We start from the raw sequence: 16,185 nt of genomic DNA, 5'->3' as shown, positions 1-16,185 counted from the left end.
CCTGAAGAAAAGATTATTTCTGTGTCACGAGCCAGGGCACTCACCTTGACTCACAGCGAGGTTCTGGCAGAGCACAGCTCATGGCCCTGCAGCCGCCATCTTGTATTTTAACGTGGCCAACAGAAGGGACCCACTTGGAGTGGAAATCTTCTGAATAGACTGAAAATAAGTGACTTTATGGATGGCTGCTTCCCCAAGTCACACATAGAAAAGCAGTCCAGAATTTCTCTTCAGAAGAGCTGGTTATAGCAGAAAACGCTGGGTCCAGGTGTAGTTGCAAGTGCCGGTATATACTGATAACTAATCAACTCTATTTCATTTAGATGGCTTGGCTGTTTCATAGCAACTTAATACACTGCACACATACAGGAATACAAAAGCAGTAATGCATTTCACTGCAGAGACAAGATGTGCATGATGCACTTAAAAGATGCAAGCAGAATAGCATTCTTCTAAAATCACCCTCATTGTCCTTGGACTCGGCTTCACCCTCCAGACAAGCAAACTGCCCCCGTAAACTTAAATGGGAGCACCTTCCCTGAAAATCTTCCATAAAATGTTTCAACTCCATTGATTATTTGGGAGGAGCAAACTCTAAAACCACACAAGTCATTTTCACTCTCGAGTGGTATACGGGGTAGTGAGCAGAAGGCTCGCATGATGATGCCCTCTTGACCAGTACATATACTCTGCCTGTATCACTATCCATTACAGCGCCTAGGGAGCCATCCTAAACTTCCACTGAACCGTGGCTATCCTCATTGTCTTACTGACCTTTTTAAGTTTTGCTAAACATTACAAAATACACCTCATTGATTGTACTTCTGATTATCCTCAGCCAAATGGTTTACAACATGTTGCACAGGAACTATTAAAACAGTGATCAGTGGACTAATATTAAATTAGTTATATATGTACCACCAAGGGATTACTTGTGATCACATATAAGAATACATCATTTTCTCTTGTTCTCCCCAGGTATCACAACTGTCCTTACAATGACCACTCTCATGGTCAGCGCTCGCTCTTCTCTTCCCAGGGCATCAGCCATTAAAGCCCTGGATGTCTACTTCTGGATCTGCTACGTCTTCGTGTTCGCCGCCCTGGTGGAGTATGCCTTCGCCCATTTTAATGCAGACTACATGAAGAAGCAGAGGGCCAAGAAAAATGCGAGCAAGCAGAGTGGTGAGGTCAGTAGTGCCTATTGTCAATGAAAACAATTTATTTCAAAGCACATATATTCTCATAAAATAATTTTTTCAGCTCCTGTTTATCTTATTAACATGAATATATTATGGTATTCATTTTAATGACTGGTACGCTGGTATTGGGAAAAACTGATACAGCAGTGTCTGGTTTTTCCCCTGAATGGTATAATGTAAGTGCTGCAGGTTGGAATGCAGACAATTGTAGGAATAGTGCATATATTGAGGACAAGATGTGTCCTCATTGCCTGAGTTTCTGACTTTGGAACTGGTGAACCAGGTTTAAGTACTAGCGTCGGCTCAACATCCTGTGATGCTAGACTAATCACTTAATCTCCCCATGCCTTTAAAAAATAAAATCTGACTGTGTGTACTGTAATTTGGTGCTCATATAAAGCACTCTGAACCTTTGGGCCAAGTTCTCACTATGTATGTTAAAACTGCAACAACAAAAAAACATTATATATATATGTATATATATATTCACTGAAAAAACACAGATTACAAGAACGTTATAGTTAGGCTGACATTTCACTTGTACAAAACCTGTGAAATTCAGTTGTTATAGTTAGCTGAGCTAACTATAACTCGCGCCCCCGCAATGCACTACTGATGACGTCATATATTACATCACTCATGACATGGTCAGTGACATCGCTGATTACATCACTGATGACATCTCAAATGACATCACTGATGACATCATCCAGTGATTGTTAGTGTCTCTAAAAAGTTAAAGAATGTTATATATATACGCCAAGCTGTATTGAAGAATGAGTGGGTGTATAAGTGACTGCATGAATGATTCAGTGGGTGCATGGCTGACTGTATAAGTGAGTGATTAGATGTGTCTCAGTGAATGTATGGGTGAGACACTAATCTGTGTGAATGTCTGTATTAGTTTGTCAGTTGGTGTGTTAGTAGCTGCATGGGTTGGTGAGAAGCTACATGAGTGTCTATATGGGTTATTGATTGGTTGTCTGCGTACCTGTATGGGTGCCTGTCTGTGTGGGTGGGTGAGGTGGTGTTCGACTCCCTGCGTGGGTGTGTGAGTGAGTGATTCACTGGATGTATGGGTTCATGAGTGTGTCTGTGAGAGGCTGTATGGGTGAGTGAGTGTGTGTATGGCTGTGCCAGTGAGTGAATGGATGGCTCAGTGGTATATGGGTGAGTAACTTCACATGTGAAAGGTGGTATATGTGAGTGTTGGAGTGTACACGTGACTGTATGTGTGAGTGAGTGACTGTGAGAGTGGCTGTATGGATGAGTGTGTGCTTGTATCAGTGATTGTATAAGAGAGTAAGTATGTGTTAATAACTGTATTAATGTGTGAGGTGGTGTGTGTATAACTGTATAGGTGAGTAAGTGGCAGTGTGATTGACTTTGGGTGAGTGACTCAGTGTGTGAGTAGCTTTATGGGTGAGTGGCAGTGTCTGAGTGTATGTATGGGTGTATGAGTGGATGTATCAGTGGCTGTATTGGTGAGTGACTAGGTGTATGAGTGGCTGTATGAGTGAGAGGGTGTGTGTGTAGACCTATGAATCAGTTAGTGGGTATTTACGTACTGGCATCAGTGTGTCTCTGGTTTCAAGAATGGTAGTCTGAAATTTGAAGTGGGTGTAAGAAAGGTTATATTGGGGTGTGAGTAGGTGCATCAGAGATTATGTGGATGATGTAATCAGTGATGTTATTTGAGATGTCGTCAGTGATGTTATCAGTGATGTCACTGACCATGTCATGTATGATGTAATATGCGATATCATCAGCAGTGCATTGCGGGGGCACGAGTTATAGTTAGCTCAGCTAACTATAAAGGCTGAATTTCACAGGTTTTGTACGAGTGAAATGTCAGCCTGACTAAAACGTTTCTGTAACCTGTGGTTTTTTGCATGAATTTCTAAGGTTTTTTAAATGCTAATTCCTAACTATAACATCCCTGAAACATGTGGTTTTTTCAGTGATTTTCTAAGGTTTTTTAAATGCTAATTCCTAACTATAACATCCCTGTAACCTTTGTTTTTTTCAGTGAATTTCTGTGTTTTTTTAAATTCCATTTCCTAACTATAACGTCCCTGAAACCTGTGTTTTTTTCGGTGAATTACTTTGATCTTTTACATTTTAATCCAGTCATTATAGTTATCTCAGTAAACTAAAACTTGCATGCCCCCAAGGTCCTGCTTATCACCTCACATATTGCATCACTCATGACATAGTCAGTGAAATCACTTATGACATCGCAAATGACATTACAGATGACAGCAGTGATGTCATCGTCCAGTGACTGTGAGTGTTTTTAAAAAGGGTATGAGTGTTAAATATACACTTAGGTGTATTGGTGAATCAGTGGGTGTATGAGTGACTGTTTGGATGTCTGAGTGGGTGTTTGGATGACTGAGTGGGTGTGTGACTGACTCTATAAGTGAGTGATGTGGTGTCTCAGTGAATGTATGGATGAGTGACTAGTTGTGTGCATGTATCTGCCTGTCAGTTGATATCTAAGTGGGTGTATCAGTGTGTTAGTGGGAACGTGAATGGCTATATGGGTGTTTGATTGGTTGACTATCTCTATTGTCATCTGGGTGTCTGTGTGTGTAGGCGAGGAGGTGTGTGACCGCCTGTATGTATGAGTGAGTGGGTGAGTCAGTGCCTGTATGGGGTAATGAGCATGTTTGTGAGAAGCTGTGTGGGTGAGTGAGTGTCTGTATGGCTGTGTTGGTGATTGAGTGTTTTTGTCAGTATGGGCAAGTAACTGGGTATGTGAAAGGCCGTATAGGTGAGTGACTGGGTATATGAGTGACTGTGTGACTGAGTGAATGTGATGGTGGCTATATGGATAAGTACATGCTTCTGTTAATGACTGTATAGGTGAATGAGTATGTGTTACTATTTGTATGAGCAAGTCAGTGTATGTGTATGTAACTGTTTGGGTTAGTAAGTGCCTGCGTGATTGACTGTATGGGTGAGTATGTAGGTGTGTGAGTAGTTCTATGGGGGACTCACTCAGTGTGTGAGTGCCTGTATGGGTATATGAGTGGATATGTCAATGGCTGTATTGGTGACTGAGCGGGAGTATGAGTGGCAGTATGGGTGAGCAAGTGGATATGTGTGTAGATCTATGAATTAGTGAGTGGCTGTATAAGTGCCTGTATGGCTCTGTCAATGGGTTTGTGAATGGTTGTGTGGCAGTGGGTGTATAAAAGATTCTATAGGGGTGTGAGTGGGTACGTCAGAGATGATGTGGATGATGTAATCAGTGATGTCATTTGAGATGTCATCAAAGATGTCATGAGTGATGTCACTGACCATGTCATGAGTGATGTAATATGTGAAGTCATAAGCAGAGCATTGCGGGGGTGCAAGTTATAGTTAGCCCAGCGAACTATAACGGCTGGATTTCTCTGGTTTTGTACGAATTGTGTGAATTTCTACGGTCTTTTAAATTCTATTTGCTAACCATAATGTCCCTGTAAACTTTGCTTTTTTTAGTGAATTTCCAAAGTTTTTAAAATTCTATGTGCTAACTATAACGTCCCTGTAACCTTTGCTTTTTTTAGTGAATTTCTAAGGTTTTTTAAATTCTATTTGCTAACTATAACGTCCTTGTAACCTTTGTTTTTTTTCTGAATTTCTAAGGTTTTTTTTAACTAGCAGTCACGTGTACAGAGTGGTGGAGAAAGGGGGCTGGGCCTCCAACCAACTCTCAGGAATTCCACTGCGTAGGACTTACAGGAGGTACCAGGAGGGCTTCTTGGCCCCCAAGGTCCCTTTCAGTGAAGCAAAAAGGGATTGGGGGAAGGTGCGTGTGAAAGGGCCCTCGACCTCACCCTGCTCATGGTCCACTGGGTGTCCGCTCAGAATAGGGGCTGCCTCTGCTCCTCCAGCGCTGCTTTCAAGTAGGAGCTCCTTTACTGAGCGTTCTTTCTTCGATTCGCTGGTTGCCATGGCTTATGGTTGCTCCCTCTCCCCTGGTATCCATGCTTAGGGCTTGAGCTGGGAGCTGGAGGTCTAGACCAATTACTCTAAGGTGGGGAGATGCTCTGCCGCACTGTCCAGCCCTGTGTTTCACCGAGGCTAGGCCACGAGGTTTCAGGGCCTACCCGGACAGTCCTCCACGTCCGCCGTACGCCGCCGCTTTCTTAGGTGGAGTGATCTCTGTGGGCTGAACTGCCCTTCGCTCCAATATCCCGGTCAGGGGTCGGCCCTAGTAGACCTGAGGGACCCCCTTGCTGTACAAGTATTCTGGCTTGGAGCGTCTCCGGCCTCCACGAGCCCTGCACCACCTTGCTTCATTGGGGCCTCCCGGTCCTAGTCCAATTTGTCTCCCATCTGCTGCAGGTATACTGCGGGGTCCCCTTTTGGGCGGTGCAGTGGCTTCCGCCCCCGGGGTCAGTCTTCAATGTTCAGGCCTATAGACCTTCCCGTAACACCTGCCCCTCCCTGTAGTGAGTCAGGGTGGCGAGAGGAGAGACGGAGCGTGCTGCAGCATCCCAGACCGGCTCTTCAAGATTCCCACTGCCTCCTTCACCAGATAATTTCAGGGCACCAGCCCCTATTGCGCTACTTGCTGGAAGGCTGCCCCTCCCCCAGCCTCACAGTCAGCAGCATAGGCCTGTGGAGTTCTCGGCCTCACGTAGCTGTGGCACCCGGGGATCAGAGCCGCCGATGAGGTATCTACTCCCTTCCCCTGTCTCCAAACTAGCCCCACTCACCTCCGGTAGGCTCTGGCGGGAGGGGGGCCTTGTGCCTTCAGCAGGACCAGTCCACGTCATCCGCTCCCGGAACGTCTGGCAGTTGCGGGAGCTCTGCACACCTCCGCTCAGGCTCGTCCCTCCGTGAAGTCGGTGCAGTGGGAGCGGGATCCAAGCACTATCGGGATCTGCGCCATGTCTCCCTTGCCGCCCCCCTGGCCAGGGTTGCCACAGAATCGAGTGTCAGGGGGTGTCGGCAATGCTCCTCAACCCCCCAGGGTCGGCTATTCGTAGCTGGTAGGCCAGAGTCTGGGTGAGGGATCAGAGCGACAAGCAGGCACGACCTACTCAGCCGCCATCTTGGCCACGCTCTTCCTGTTGGTAAATTATGAGTGTTATCCCTCCTTTCTGTGTGGGTTTTAACACTCCCTTCTGCTTAACTGTGTGTCTTAGCTGTGCCAACTGGTGCTCCACTTGAGAAACTTTGGTTACTGGCTCACCTTTTTGTGGTCTGGTTGAAGACAGTGATAGCTGGCTGTATTACCTCATGTGATCAAAATGCACAGAGAGAGTGCGTGCTTAAGGTCAGCCACAGCCACTTTATCCATAGGATTTGATTTGTATTTCAAAGTCAGGGCATCTCATGGATAGTTAAATTGTATATTTGTTTTTGTATTAGGTTTTAGTGATGGGACATCAAGCAGCCTGTTTGTTAGAATACAGATGAAATGTGCAGTGTAGTTTTTAATTAAGAACCAATGTTTTCTTTGAATTATTTATTTTTCTTGTACAAAAATGTAATTGTTTGTTTATGGTAATTTTTCTTTAAAAAAGTGGGTGCTGTTTGAATGCCTTAGCCTGTCATATGTCGCACTGTTATTCACCAGTTGCCATTGTCATTTAAATGATTTGCTGTCAAACTTTTTTGAATAAAACAACAGTATCCCAAACACTTTCATCATAACACTTTTACGTTGTACTCCCCTTTAAAAAAATGTATTCATGAAGCAATAAACACCAATTTATATATAATTTCAAAACAATATCATATATCAAAATGAAAAATAAGACTAAACGCTGCGTTTACAATTACTCTATCTCTAGCCGGGGTCTCCAACGAGTAGCTTGTGATCGACTGGTTGCTCCTGAACACCCTAGAAATACCTCTCAGAGGTACCATTCAGAAGATATGTGGTTATTAAAGAAGGCAGTAGTGCTCATTTTCAGACTTTTAGAATGGTAGCCAGCCAAGCCAATGGCAAACTAATGCAAAGCAATTACAGAGTCTTGTGATAATATTCAAACACACACTGTGTCAGCCTATGGGGTCTGTATTTGTGGGTGGTGAGCGCACACTAGTGAGTAAATTAGAATTAAAGTATTTCGATATGCGTGCAGCGTTGCAAATATGCCTGCGGAGCATATGAATTAAACCTAGTAAGTGGCCTAGTACTTGAAAAGATTAATAGGGCTGCAATCTGCACTGCAAATAAGCATTTCTTGCATTCAATTCAAATCAGGTATTATGAATAATTCGGAATGTGTTTCGATCACTTTGGTGAGGGGAGCACAGTGCAGTCACACACTATAATAGCACTTAACATCACATCTGATCCCAAAAGTGCAGACTTTGAAAAAATTATCTCCTTTTTCTTTTTTCTTTTTACAGCATACCCCTGACGAAGGGACCTAGTGTCCCGAAATACATTGGGTGTTTTATTCAACTCATATTTTGTTCTGTTTAGAAAATATGTAATTTTGTCAATCTCAGTTTGTTTATGCAAAGAATTGAAAAGCATGAAAGTATATGTATATGATAATGTACATTTTGTTTGAAAATCGTTTTGATTAAAAATCAGAATTGAATGCAAGAAATGCTTATTTGCAGTGCAGATTGCAGCCCTAGTAATCTTTTCAAGTACTAGCCCACTCACTAAGCCTATGGGGTCTGCCACATGACCATCTGTCTCCACTCTCAGTCTAGCAAAGGCACAAGGAGATTGGCCATGTAGTAGGTGCTCCTCTATCATTCACATTATGTGTGAACAAAGAGCGAGGAAAGGAGTGTGCCAGCAGTAGCTGGAGCAGTAGCCAGTGTACAGTCGCTGAAGTGTGGGGCTGCTGGAGCCAGTGAAATGTGTGAATTGGGTGCAGGATGAGCCCAGGAGTTAAGAAAGCATGATCTGGGCCCAGAGCCGAAACACTAAAAGCCTCAGGTGCATGTGTCTGTGTATGCATTTGTGCATTTATGTGCATGTGTCTGCTATTGTGTCCCCACAAACCAACAGTATTAATCCCTGGAAGCTATGCTTTGTGTTAAAGATCACCAAAGTATATATGGCCTCATCATGAGGGGTTCATCTCTGTTACAATTGTATCCGTTCATAATAACAGGCATAATAATGGACATTTTTAAACATTTTTGAAATTCTTGGTCTAGTTGTGGAGTACTGACAGCCATTATTAACATAATTAGAGCATGACTTGCCTAATTTCAAATATGCCAGCATAGTGGTGGCAACCCCAACCATAATAATGGCCAGGACTGACATATTGTGGGCATCCTTGCCAATATGTTATCGAGCCCTGGCTCAATGGTGGCCATTATTATTGCCATACTACTGACATCCATGGTGTTATGATGAGCATCCATGTAGTGAGTAGTTGGAAACAAAGTGGGAAAGAGTTGGAAGGTGATAGATAAGTATAGAGAGAGGGACACCAAGGCCAAAGAACATGAAAGTAGACAGCACACAATCAAAGGACAGTGTCCTAACAAATGGGGAAAAAAAGAATGAAAAGCAAAAGGCATCCCACCTGAGTTGATTGTCTCTTCTTTAGAGTTTGGCGGATGTCAACAAAAAGCATCTGAAGTCCCCCCCCCCCACTATTTAGACTGCAGAGGCCCCCGTAAACTCTAGATATATAGATCTGCCAAATTCTAAATAAGGCCCTGTATTCTTATACGATACCAAGAATTGTGTGTGAAAAGCAATGAGAAATGTTGTCACATTTTACCACCCGCCTTCTTGGCAGACATTGTAGAGAACATATATTATGGCCGCCAGGCAATAATAACGTGCTTATGATGTGTTAGGATGATGCTACACATGAAACAGTTGACCAGTTGGTTCTTTCTCTCTTTCTCTCCCATTCACTTGCAGGGCAATATGAAGCAAGGGAAAGACACCATCGTTTTATTTTCTCTCTCCGCTGCTGGTGTCAATCAAGAACTGGCGATATCCAACAGGCATCGGAGAGCACGTAGAAACCTCTTCTCAGCTACCCGTAGAGCCAAGGAGGTGGAAAATGGACGAGCCAAGAGGCAACACAAATCGAAACCTCTGAAAAAGACCCTCAAGTCGCTATTCAAGCCAATAGATGCAGACACTATTGACATTTATGCAAGGGCAGTTTTCCCAGCTGCCTTTGCAGCAGTGAACGTTGTCTACTGGGTCGCTTATACCTTATAACTTTACCCAGAGCATGAAACCGGCCTCCTGATGGAAATGTTCTTCCATCACTGTAAAACTGAGAAGCTCAGATATCTGAGCAAGACAAAGCTTAGTAAATGACCTCAGGGTTTCAGATCAAAGGTCTCCGAAAACACAATGAGGCAGACAGGTAAACAACAGGTTGTTACCTGAACTTCTATGCCAAGGTCAGCTTCATATGGAAAATCTCTTGGACTCCAGAGACTAACAAGCCATGTTTCCCAATTCTTCATAACCATCCATTCAGTAGCTGCACTTCTGAGATACATCTCAAATGTTGAGGACCATGAAAAAAACAAATAATGGTGCAGAATGGGGCACAAAACCATTGGCTGGCAGTACTCCCTGCTATCCAGAGCGGGAAGGATATGCAGGTCCATCTGACTTTGATAAAAACTTGATGTCTGTGAACCCAGCCCATGCAACCAAGGAAGCAGGAACAGTGAAGACTGCCTATGAAGGTTTTGACTGCGGATGACTTTTCACCATATATGACATTCTTTCATTATTTTGTATTTTCCTCCGTAAGAAATTGAAATTACCTTTTCCCCACAGCATGGATTTACCTCAGTTGCATGGACCACTTTGCATTAAATGTTTAATGTGTCCAGTGACATAACATTGCCAGTTTATCCGACTGCTTCTCCCTCACACACACTCTTGGTCGCTCTCTCCCTCCTTCTCTTTCTGTACTGAGCTCTGTTTTCTTTTGCTTTTTCTGTTTATCTAAACCTCCCATATCTTCCTCCCGACACATATCATTCACTTTGTCAGCTCATGCATTTGTCTACCCCATGGTCCTCCAACCTTTTCAGCAATTAGACCTGTTTATGGTCAATGAAATCATCCAGATCTATTGATATTATCAGAATTGTAAAGTTGACCACATCAGATAAGAATACATTAATGGCCACTATTTGCAGGATTAACAGAAGTGATCACCTTACCACCATGCATCAAGCAAAGGTTGGCGGCAGTAATAAAAATGCATTGTCATTCTGGAAAGCCTCTACGTGGGTAGAACATAACAGCCATAAATGCAATGCCCCTGGAACTAAATTAATAATATTGTTAATAAGTCCCTCCAAGGTGTATGATTAATCACTCAAATATCAGCTTTAGATATATTTGTAAATTCAGCCTTTTTTCTCCAAACAGCAGCTTATGAGATCTGAAAATACACACTTTTCTCTTAAATTCACACTTTTCAATTTTGGAATACATACATTAATCCATCCCAACAAAAGCTTCTTGTTTAGTGAGCTAGGTTGCACTCAGGAGAGCTATTTATAGGTAGCTAGAGCTTACAGTGAACCCAAAATTGGAGTGGTGCACTACTTTGAAGCAAAAGTTATCTTCCAGTAAATCACAAAGTCATGTTTGTATTGTCTTAGTAAATACTTTATTTTCATAAGCATCCAACAGTTAAAGTTACCAGCCAACGCGTTTCGTTCATATACAATGAACTTCTTCAGGGCATTGAGTGATGTACGATCTTGGGGGAGAAGGTCCTAAGTTCCCCCTGGTGTTCTTGTGAGCTAAGTGCGAGCTCAGTCCAGAACGTGGAATCGTGGCAAAGAAAAGTTGCACGTGCACAAATTAATGTGACTGTGTGGGCCTCCTTGATAAGGGCCAGCATGCGATGAATCTGAAAAACTGAAAGCAGCCGTCGGCTCCGTTCGAAGGTATATGTAGGTAGCTAGAGCTTACAGTAGCTCATGAGTTAATTGTTGGAGAAGCTTGGTCTACCTAGCCTTTATACATCCATCCCGTCATCCCCGTAGCCATTCATCCATCCTTCTTTTTGTTATTTCCTTATAGTCTCATTTTTAGCTCTCTACCTCTGGTTCTTTGTAAGTAATTATTTTTAAATGTAGGGTATGGCATCCCAAAAATATTTGATGAGATGTGTAGGATACAGAATGCACGAATGCACATCCTGTTGTATGAAACTGAAATGTCTCAAGCTGAAGCAGGAATGTCCTCTGAGTATTTTGAGGTTTAGGGTGTTTCAAATAAAAGCACTTCTTAATCTTTGGACTGTGGGGGTATCACTCAGAAATCTATTTGCATGTGCACGCATGACATGCACAAGTGTAGAATGGCTTCTGTAAAGCACTTAAGGCAGTTGCACGCCCATAAAAGGATTTACACACACTAATGTTTCATGAGTAAATATTTCCTCTGGGCTGGTTATTCTACAGTTGGAATTCCTGGGAAGATTATGAACACCCACAAACTAACACTTTTGTGGATAGTCACAGACTGGCCCCAGAGCCCTTACCACCCTGCAAAAGGCTGAAGATTTCCTTGGGTGGGAGGGCAAAGTAACGAACCCAAAAACTGGTGGCAGCATTGGGGAGGGGGCTCTCCAAGGGGAGCAAGGTTTTGCCTGCAGAGAAAAAAATGTGTTTGCATTTGCTGTGTTGTTATACCAGAAAATATATGTGTGTACATTATCAAACATGAAAAGGAATTCACTTTTTCACGATTATGATTGAAAAGCTACAATTGCTGCTGGTTTGTGGATACAAATTGGAAAAGTAAAGTAAATTCCTAACAGTCGGAAATCTGCACCCCAGCGATGTCAGAAATTAGCGTGTGTAAATATCTGAGATAATCTCGTGTATTGCCTTAGATAGCCCCTCTGAGACCGTCTATATAATACGTCTTTAACTGATGACATTGTTATCTCAATCTGTAGAACTACCACCATTGGCTATCATGTTGTCTTGCACACAGTTGACCCCTTTAGCGTCAGTTAATAAGAAATATTAGTCAGCAATTAGCATTTCAGAGCATGACAGCATAATAATACCTTGTTTTCATACAGCGCATAATACCTTCTGCAGTTGTAAGCTCTTTAAATTAGAGGAGTTACCATTACCTAATGCAATACTACTCAATATGTTAACTAGGCCAGGGTGAAAATCCAATTATGCCGGCATAATTTGGGGAATTTCACTTCATGCTCCCAAAATTAAGCCATTGTGCAACAACGCATAAATGTGTTGCATTTGCAGCAGAATTATAGCATGGTAGCGCAGGAACAATGCAAATGACCAGAACACGAGTGGCTGTCGCTCGCACTACTTGTGTTTTAAGTACATTTTTGACACTGTTTCTGTTTTTGTATCAGAACGTTAGCAGTTACATATGAGGACTAGGGCTGGGCGGAATTGGCGTAATGCCACTATGCGGAATTATGGAAAAAATGTGTGGAAAACAAGCGCACGTCCTGAGGGTCCGTGTGTCCGGGACAGGGGTCTCTCATGCTCGGACAGGCTCCCCGATCTCCCCGGCCTGGCTGGGTTGAGAAGCAGGGACCGGCCCCGGGGCCTGGGTTTCGGTCAGGGCCTGGGGAGTGGGAGCCCCCGTCCTGCGGCCTTCCAAGTGTCCATCTGCCTGGGACAAGGGTCCCTGGTGCAGAGTCCCGGAGCCCTGCAAGGGCAGGCGGGAGCCCTACCGCTATGGCTAGGCTCGGGGCAGGCAGATGGGCGTCCTTTCGGTCCCGGCCATCTGGTCGCACCTTTCCACTCGGCCACGCAATGCTTTCCAATGGGGAGACCTGATGGCCGGGCTGCCCTGGAAGTCCTGATGGGGGCTCATTTGCCTCCCGGATCCCAGCCAGGTCGGGCACATTCGCGCCCAGGTTCCCCTGAGTCTCACAGTGTGCACGGGTTTCCAGAAAGAGGGGTAACTTTCCTCCGGATTAGTAGGGGCAGGGTATGCCGGAACACCCCTCCCGGGTTGGCGGTTCTTTGCCGGGGGACCAGATGGGCTATGCCCAGACAACACCTTCCCTCCGTCCGGGGGCTCCCTCCTCTGGCCCACGGCTTGGAAAAGTGCCCAGGACAGGCACCAGGACGCAGAGCCTCCGAGCCCTGCAAGGGCAGGCGGGAGCCATACCGCGAAGGCTCGGGGCGGGCAGATGGGAGTCCTTTCGGTCCCAGCCATCTGGTCGCACCCTTTCCCTCGGCCATCTGGTCACGCGCAATGCTTTCCAATGGGGCGACCAGATGGCCGGGCTCCCCTGAAAGTCCTGATGAGGGCTCATTTGCCTTCCGGATCCCGGCCAGGGCTCCAGGAGGTCGGGCGCGCCCGCGCCTAGGGTCCCCTGAGTCTCGCGGTGCGCACTAGTTCCCAGAAAGGGGGTAGCCTTCCTCCGGATTAGTAGGGGCAGGGTATGCCGGAACACCCCTCCCGGGCTGGCGGTTCTTTGCCGGGGACCAGATGGGCTATGCCTGGACAACACCTCCCCTCTGTCCGGGGGCTCCCTCCTCCGGCCCACAGCTTGGAAAAGTGCCCAAGACGGGCTCCATGGGTCCCGGGCAGTCCTCCCCGGGCTTCCGGGCCCGAGAGCTCCGGTGGTCCTCCCCATGCCTGAAGCCCAGCCGGGGTCCCCGAGCCCCCTGGGACGTGGAGCCCCTGAGCCCCTGAGCCCCTTGGGACACGGAGCCCCCGAGCCCTGCGTGGGCAGGCGGGAGCCCAACCGCAAAGGCTCGGGGCAGGCAGAAGGGAGTCCTTTCGGTCCCGGCCATCTGGTCGCACCTTTCCCCTCGGTCATCTGGTCGTATGCAATGCTTTCCAATGGGGCGACCAGATGGCTGGGCTGCCCTGAAAGTTTCGATGAGGGCTCATTTGTTTCCTGGATCCTAGCCAGGGCTCCAGGAGGTCAGGCACGTTCGCGCCCAGGGTCCCTTGAGTCTCGCGGTGCGCACGGGTTCCCAGAAAGAAGGGTAGTTTTCCTCTGGATTAGTAGGGGCAGGGTATGCTGGAACACCCCTCCGGGGCTGGCGGATCTTTGCCGGAGACCAGCTGGGCTATGCACGGACAACACCTCCCCTCCGTCCGGGGGCTCCGGCCCACGGCGTGGCAAAGTGCCTGGGACGGACTCCATGGGTCCCGGGCAGTCCTCCCCCGGGCATCCGTGCCCAAGAGCTCTGGTGGTCCTCTCCGTGCCTAAGGATCAGCCGGTGTCGCCGAGCCCCTCAGGACACGGAGCCCCCGAGCCCTGCAAGGGCAGGCAGGAGCCCTACCGCGAAGCCTCGAGGCGGGCAGATGGGCGTTCTTTCGGTCCCGGCCATCTGGTCGCACCTTTTCCCCCACAGCCATCTGGTCGCACGCCATGCTTTCCAATGGGGCGACCAGATGGCCGGGCCGCCCTGGAAGTCCCGATGGGGTCACATCCGCCTCCCAGATCCCAGCCAGGGCTCCAGGAGGTCGGGCACGTCCGGGCCTAGGGTCCCCTCAGTCTCTCGGTGTACATGGGTTCCCAGAAAGAGGGATAGCCTTCCTCTGGATTACTAGGGGCAGGGTATGCCGGGACACCCCTCCCGGGCTGGCGGTTCTCAGCCGGGGACCAGATGGGCTGGGCCCGGACGACACCTCCCCACCCTCCGGGGCTTCCTCTGACTGGCCCGTGCCGTGGCAAAGGGCCCGGGACGAGCTCCATCAGTGCCGGGCAGTCCTCACCCAGGTGTCCGGGGCCCGAGGGCACCTGCGCGCCGCCCCGTGCCTGAGACCCAGCCGGGGTCTCTGAGCTCATGGGAAGCACATCCCCGAGCCCTGCAAGGGCAGGCGGGAGCCCTACGGCAAAGGCTCGGATGGGCAGATGGGCGTCCTTTCGGTCCCGGCCATCTGGTCGCACGTCATGCTTTCCAATGGGGCGACCAGATGGCCGGGCCGCCCTGGAAGTCCCGATGGTCGTTCATTCGCCTCCCTGATCCCAGCCAGGGCTCCAGGAGGTCTGGCACGTCCGGGCCTAGGGTCCCCTGAGTCTCTTGGTGTGCACGGGTAACCAGAAACAGGGGTAGCCTTCCTCCGGATTACAAGGGACAGGGTACTCTGGGACCCCTCTCGGCCTAGCGGTCCTCAGCCGGCAGCTGGATGGGCCAGGATGCCACCAAAGCCCTGGGTCCGTCCCTGGGCCTGCTGCGTGGCAGGCTGCCCGGATGAGGTCCCGCGGGCCTCCCCTACTCAGCTGGGTTCAGGGGAGCTCCCAGGGGCCCCAGGTTGGGAGGCCCCCCACCCCGGGCTCTGTCCTCCATCCTGCCACGTGGCAGGGTGCCCAGGACGGGGTCCCGTGGGCCCGGGGAGGCTTCCCCTTTGCCTCTGGGAGCCCCGGGTGGGTCCAGGGGCCCCGCCGGGCCCCTGGGTCGAGTGCTCCAGCCCTGGGCCCCGTCCTCCAACCCGCCAAAGGCCCGGGACGGGGTTCCGTTGTGCCCAGGAAGCATCCCCCTGGCTGGCTGGGTTCAGTGGCTCCCAGGGGCCCTGGGGAAGGCGGCCTCCCCACCCCGGGCTCCGTCCTCGGTCCTGCCGCATAGCAGGGTGCCCAGGACGGGATTCCGCGGGCCCGGGGAGGCATCCCCTTCGCCTCCGGGAGCCCCGGCTAGGTCCAGGGGCCCCGCCAGGCCCCGGGTTGGGTGCTCCAGCCCTGGGCCCCGTCCCCCGGCCTGCTGCACCGCCAAAGGCCTGAGACGGGGTTCTGTTATGCCCGGGGAGCCTCCTCCTGCTTGGCTGGGTTCAAGGGCCCCGGGGAGTGTGGCCTACCCACCCCGGGCTCCGTCCTCGGTCCTGCCGCGTGATGGGGTGCCCAGGACGGGTTCCGGCGGGCCCGGGGAGGCTTCCCCTGCGCCTCTGGGAGCCCCGGCTGGGTCCATGGGCCCACCGGGCCCCAGGTTGTGTGCTCCGGCCATAGGCCCTGTCCCCCGGCCTGCTGCTCTGCCAAAGCCCCGGGATGGGGTTCCATTGTGCCTGGGGAGCCTCCCTTTGCTTGGCTGGGTTCAGGAGCTTCGG

The 16,185-nt window shown here is 48.6% G+C and overlaps 1 protein-coding gene across 1 annotated transcript in view; it reads left to right on the top strand.

Moving 5' to 3' along the window:
- Nucleotides 1-11,463, top strand: part of GABRD (gamma-aminobutyric acid type A receptor subunit delta) — a 228,984-nt gene extending 217,521 nt beyond the window's left edge. Inside the window, exons 8-9 of the mRNA XM_085609342.1 lie at nt 979-1,190; nt 9,058-11,463. Of these exons, the coding sequence (XP_085465468.1) occupies nt 979-1,190; nt 9,058-9,366 (521 nt within the window). The 3' untranslated portion in view covers nt 9,367-11,463. The remainder of the gene's footprint in view (nt 1-978; nt 1,191-9,057) is intronic.
- Nucleotides 11,464-16,185: the final 4,722 nt, after the last annotated feature.

Source organism: Triturus cristatus, chromosome 1_2, assembly GCF_964204655.1.
Source record: "Triturus cristatus chromosome 1_2, aTriCri1.1, whole genome shotgun sequence".
NCBI lineage: Eukaryota > Metazoa > Chordata > Amphibia > Caudata > Salamandridae > Triturus > Triturus cristatus.
Note: the sequence above shows the minus strand (reverse complement) of the source record. Positions and strands in the feature narration are given on the sequence as shown.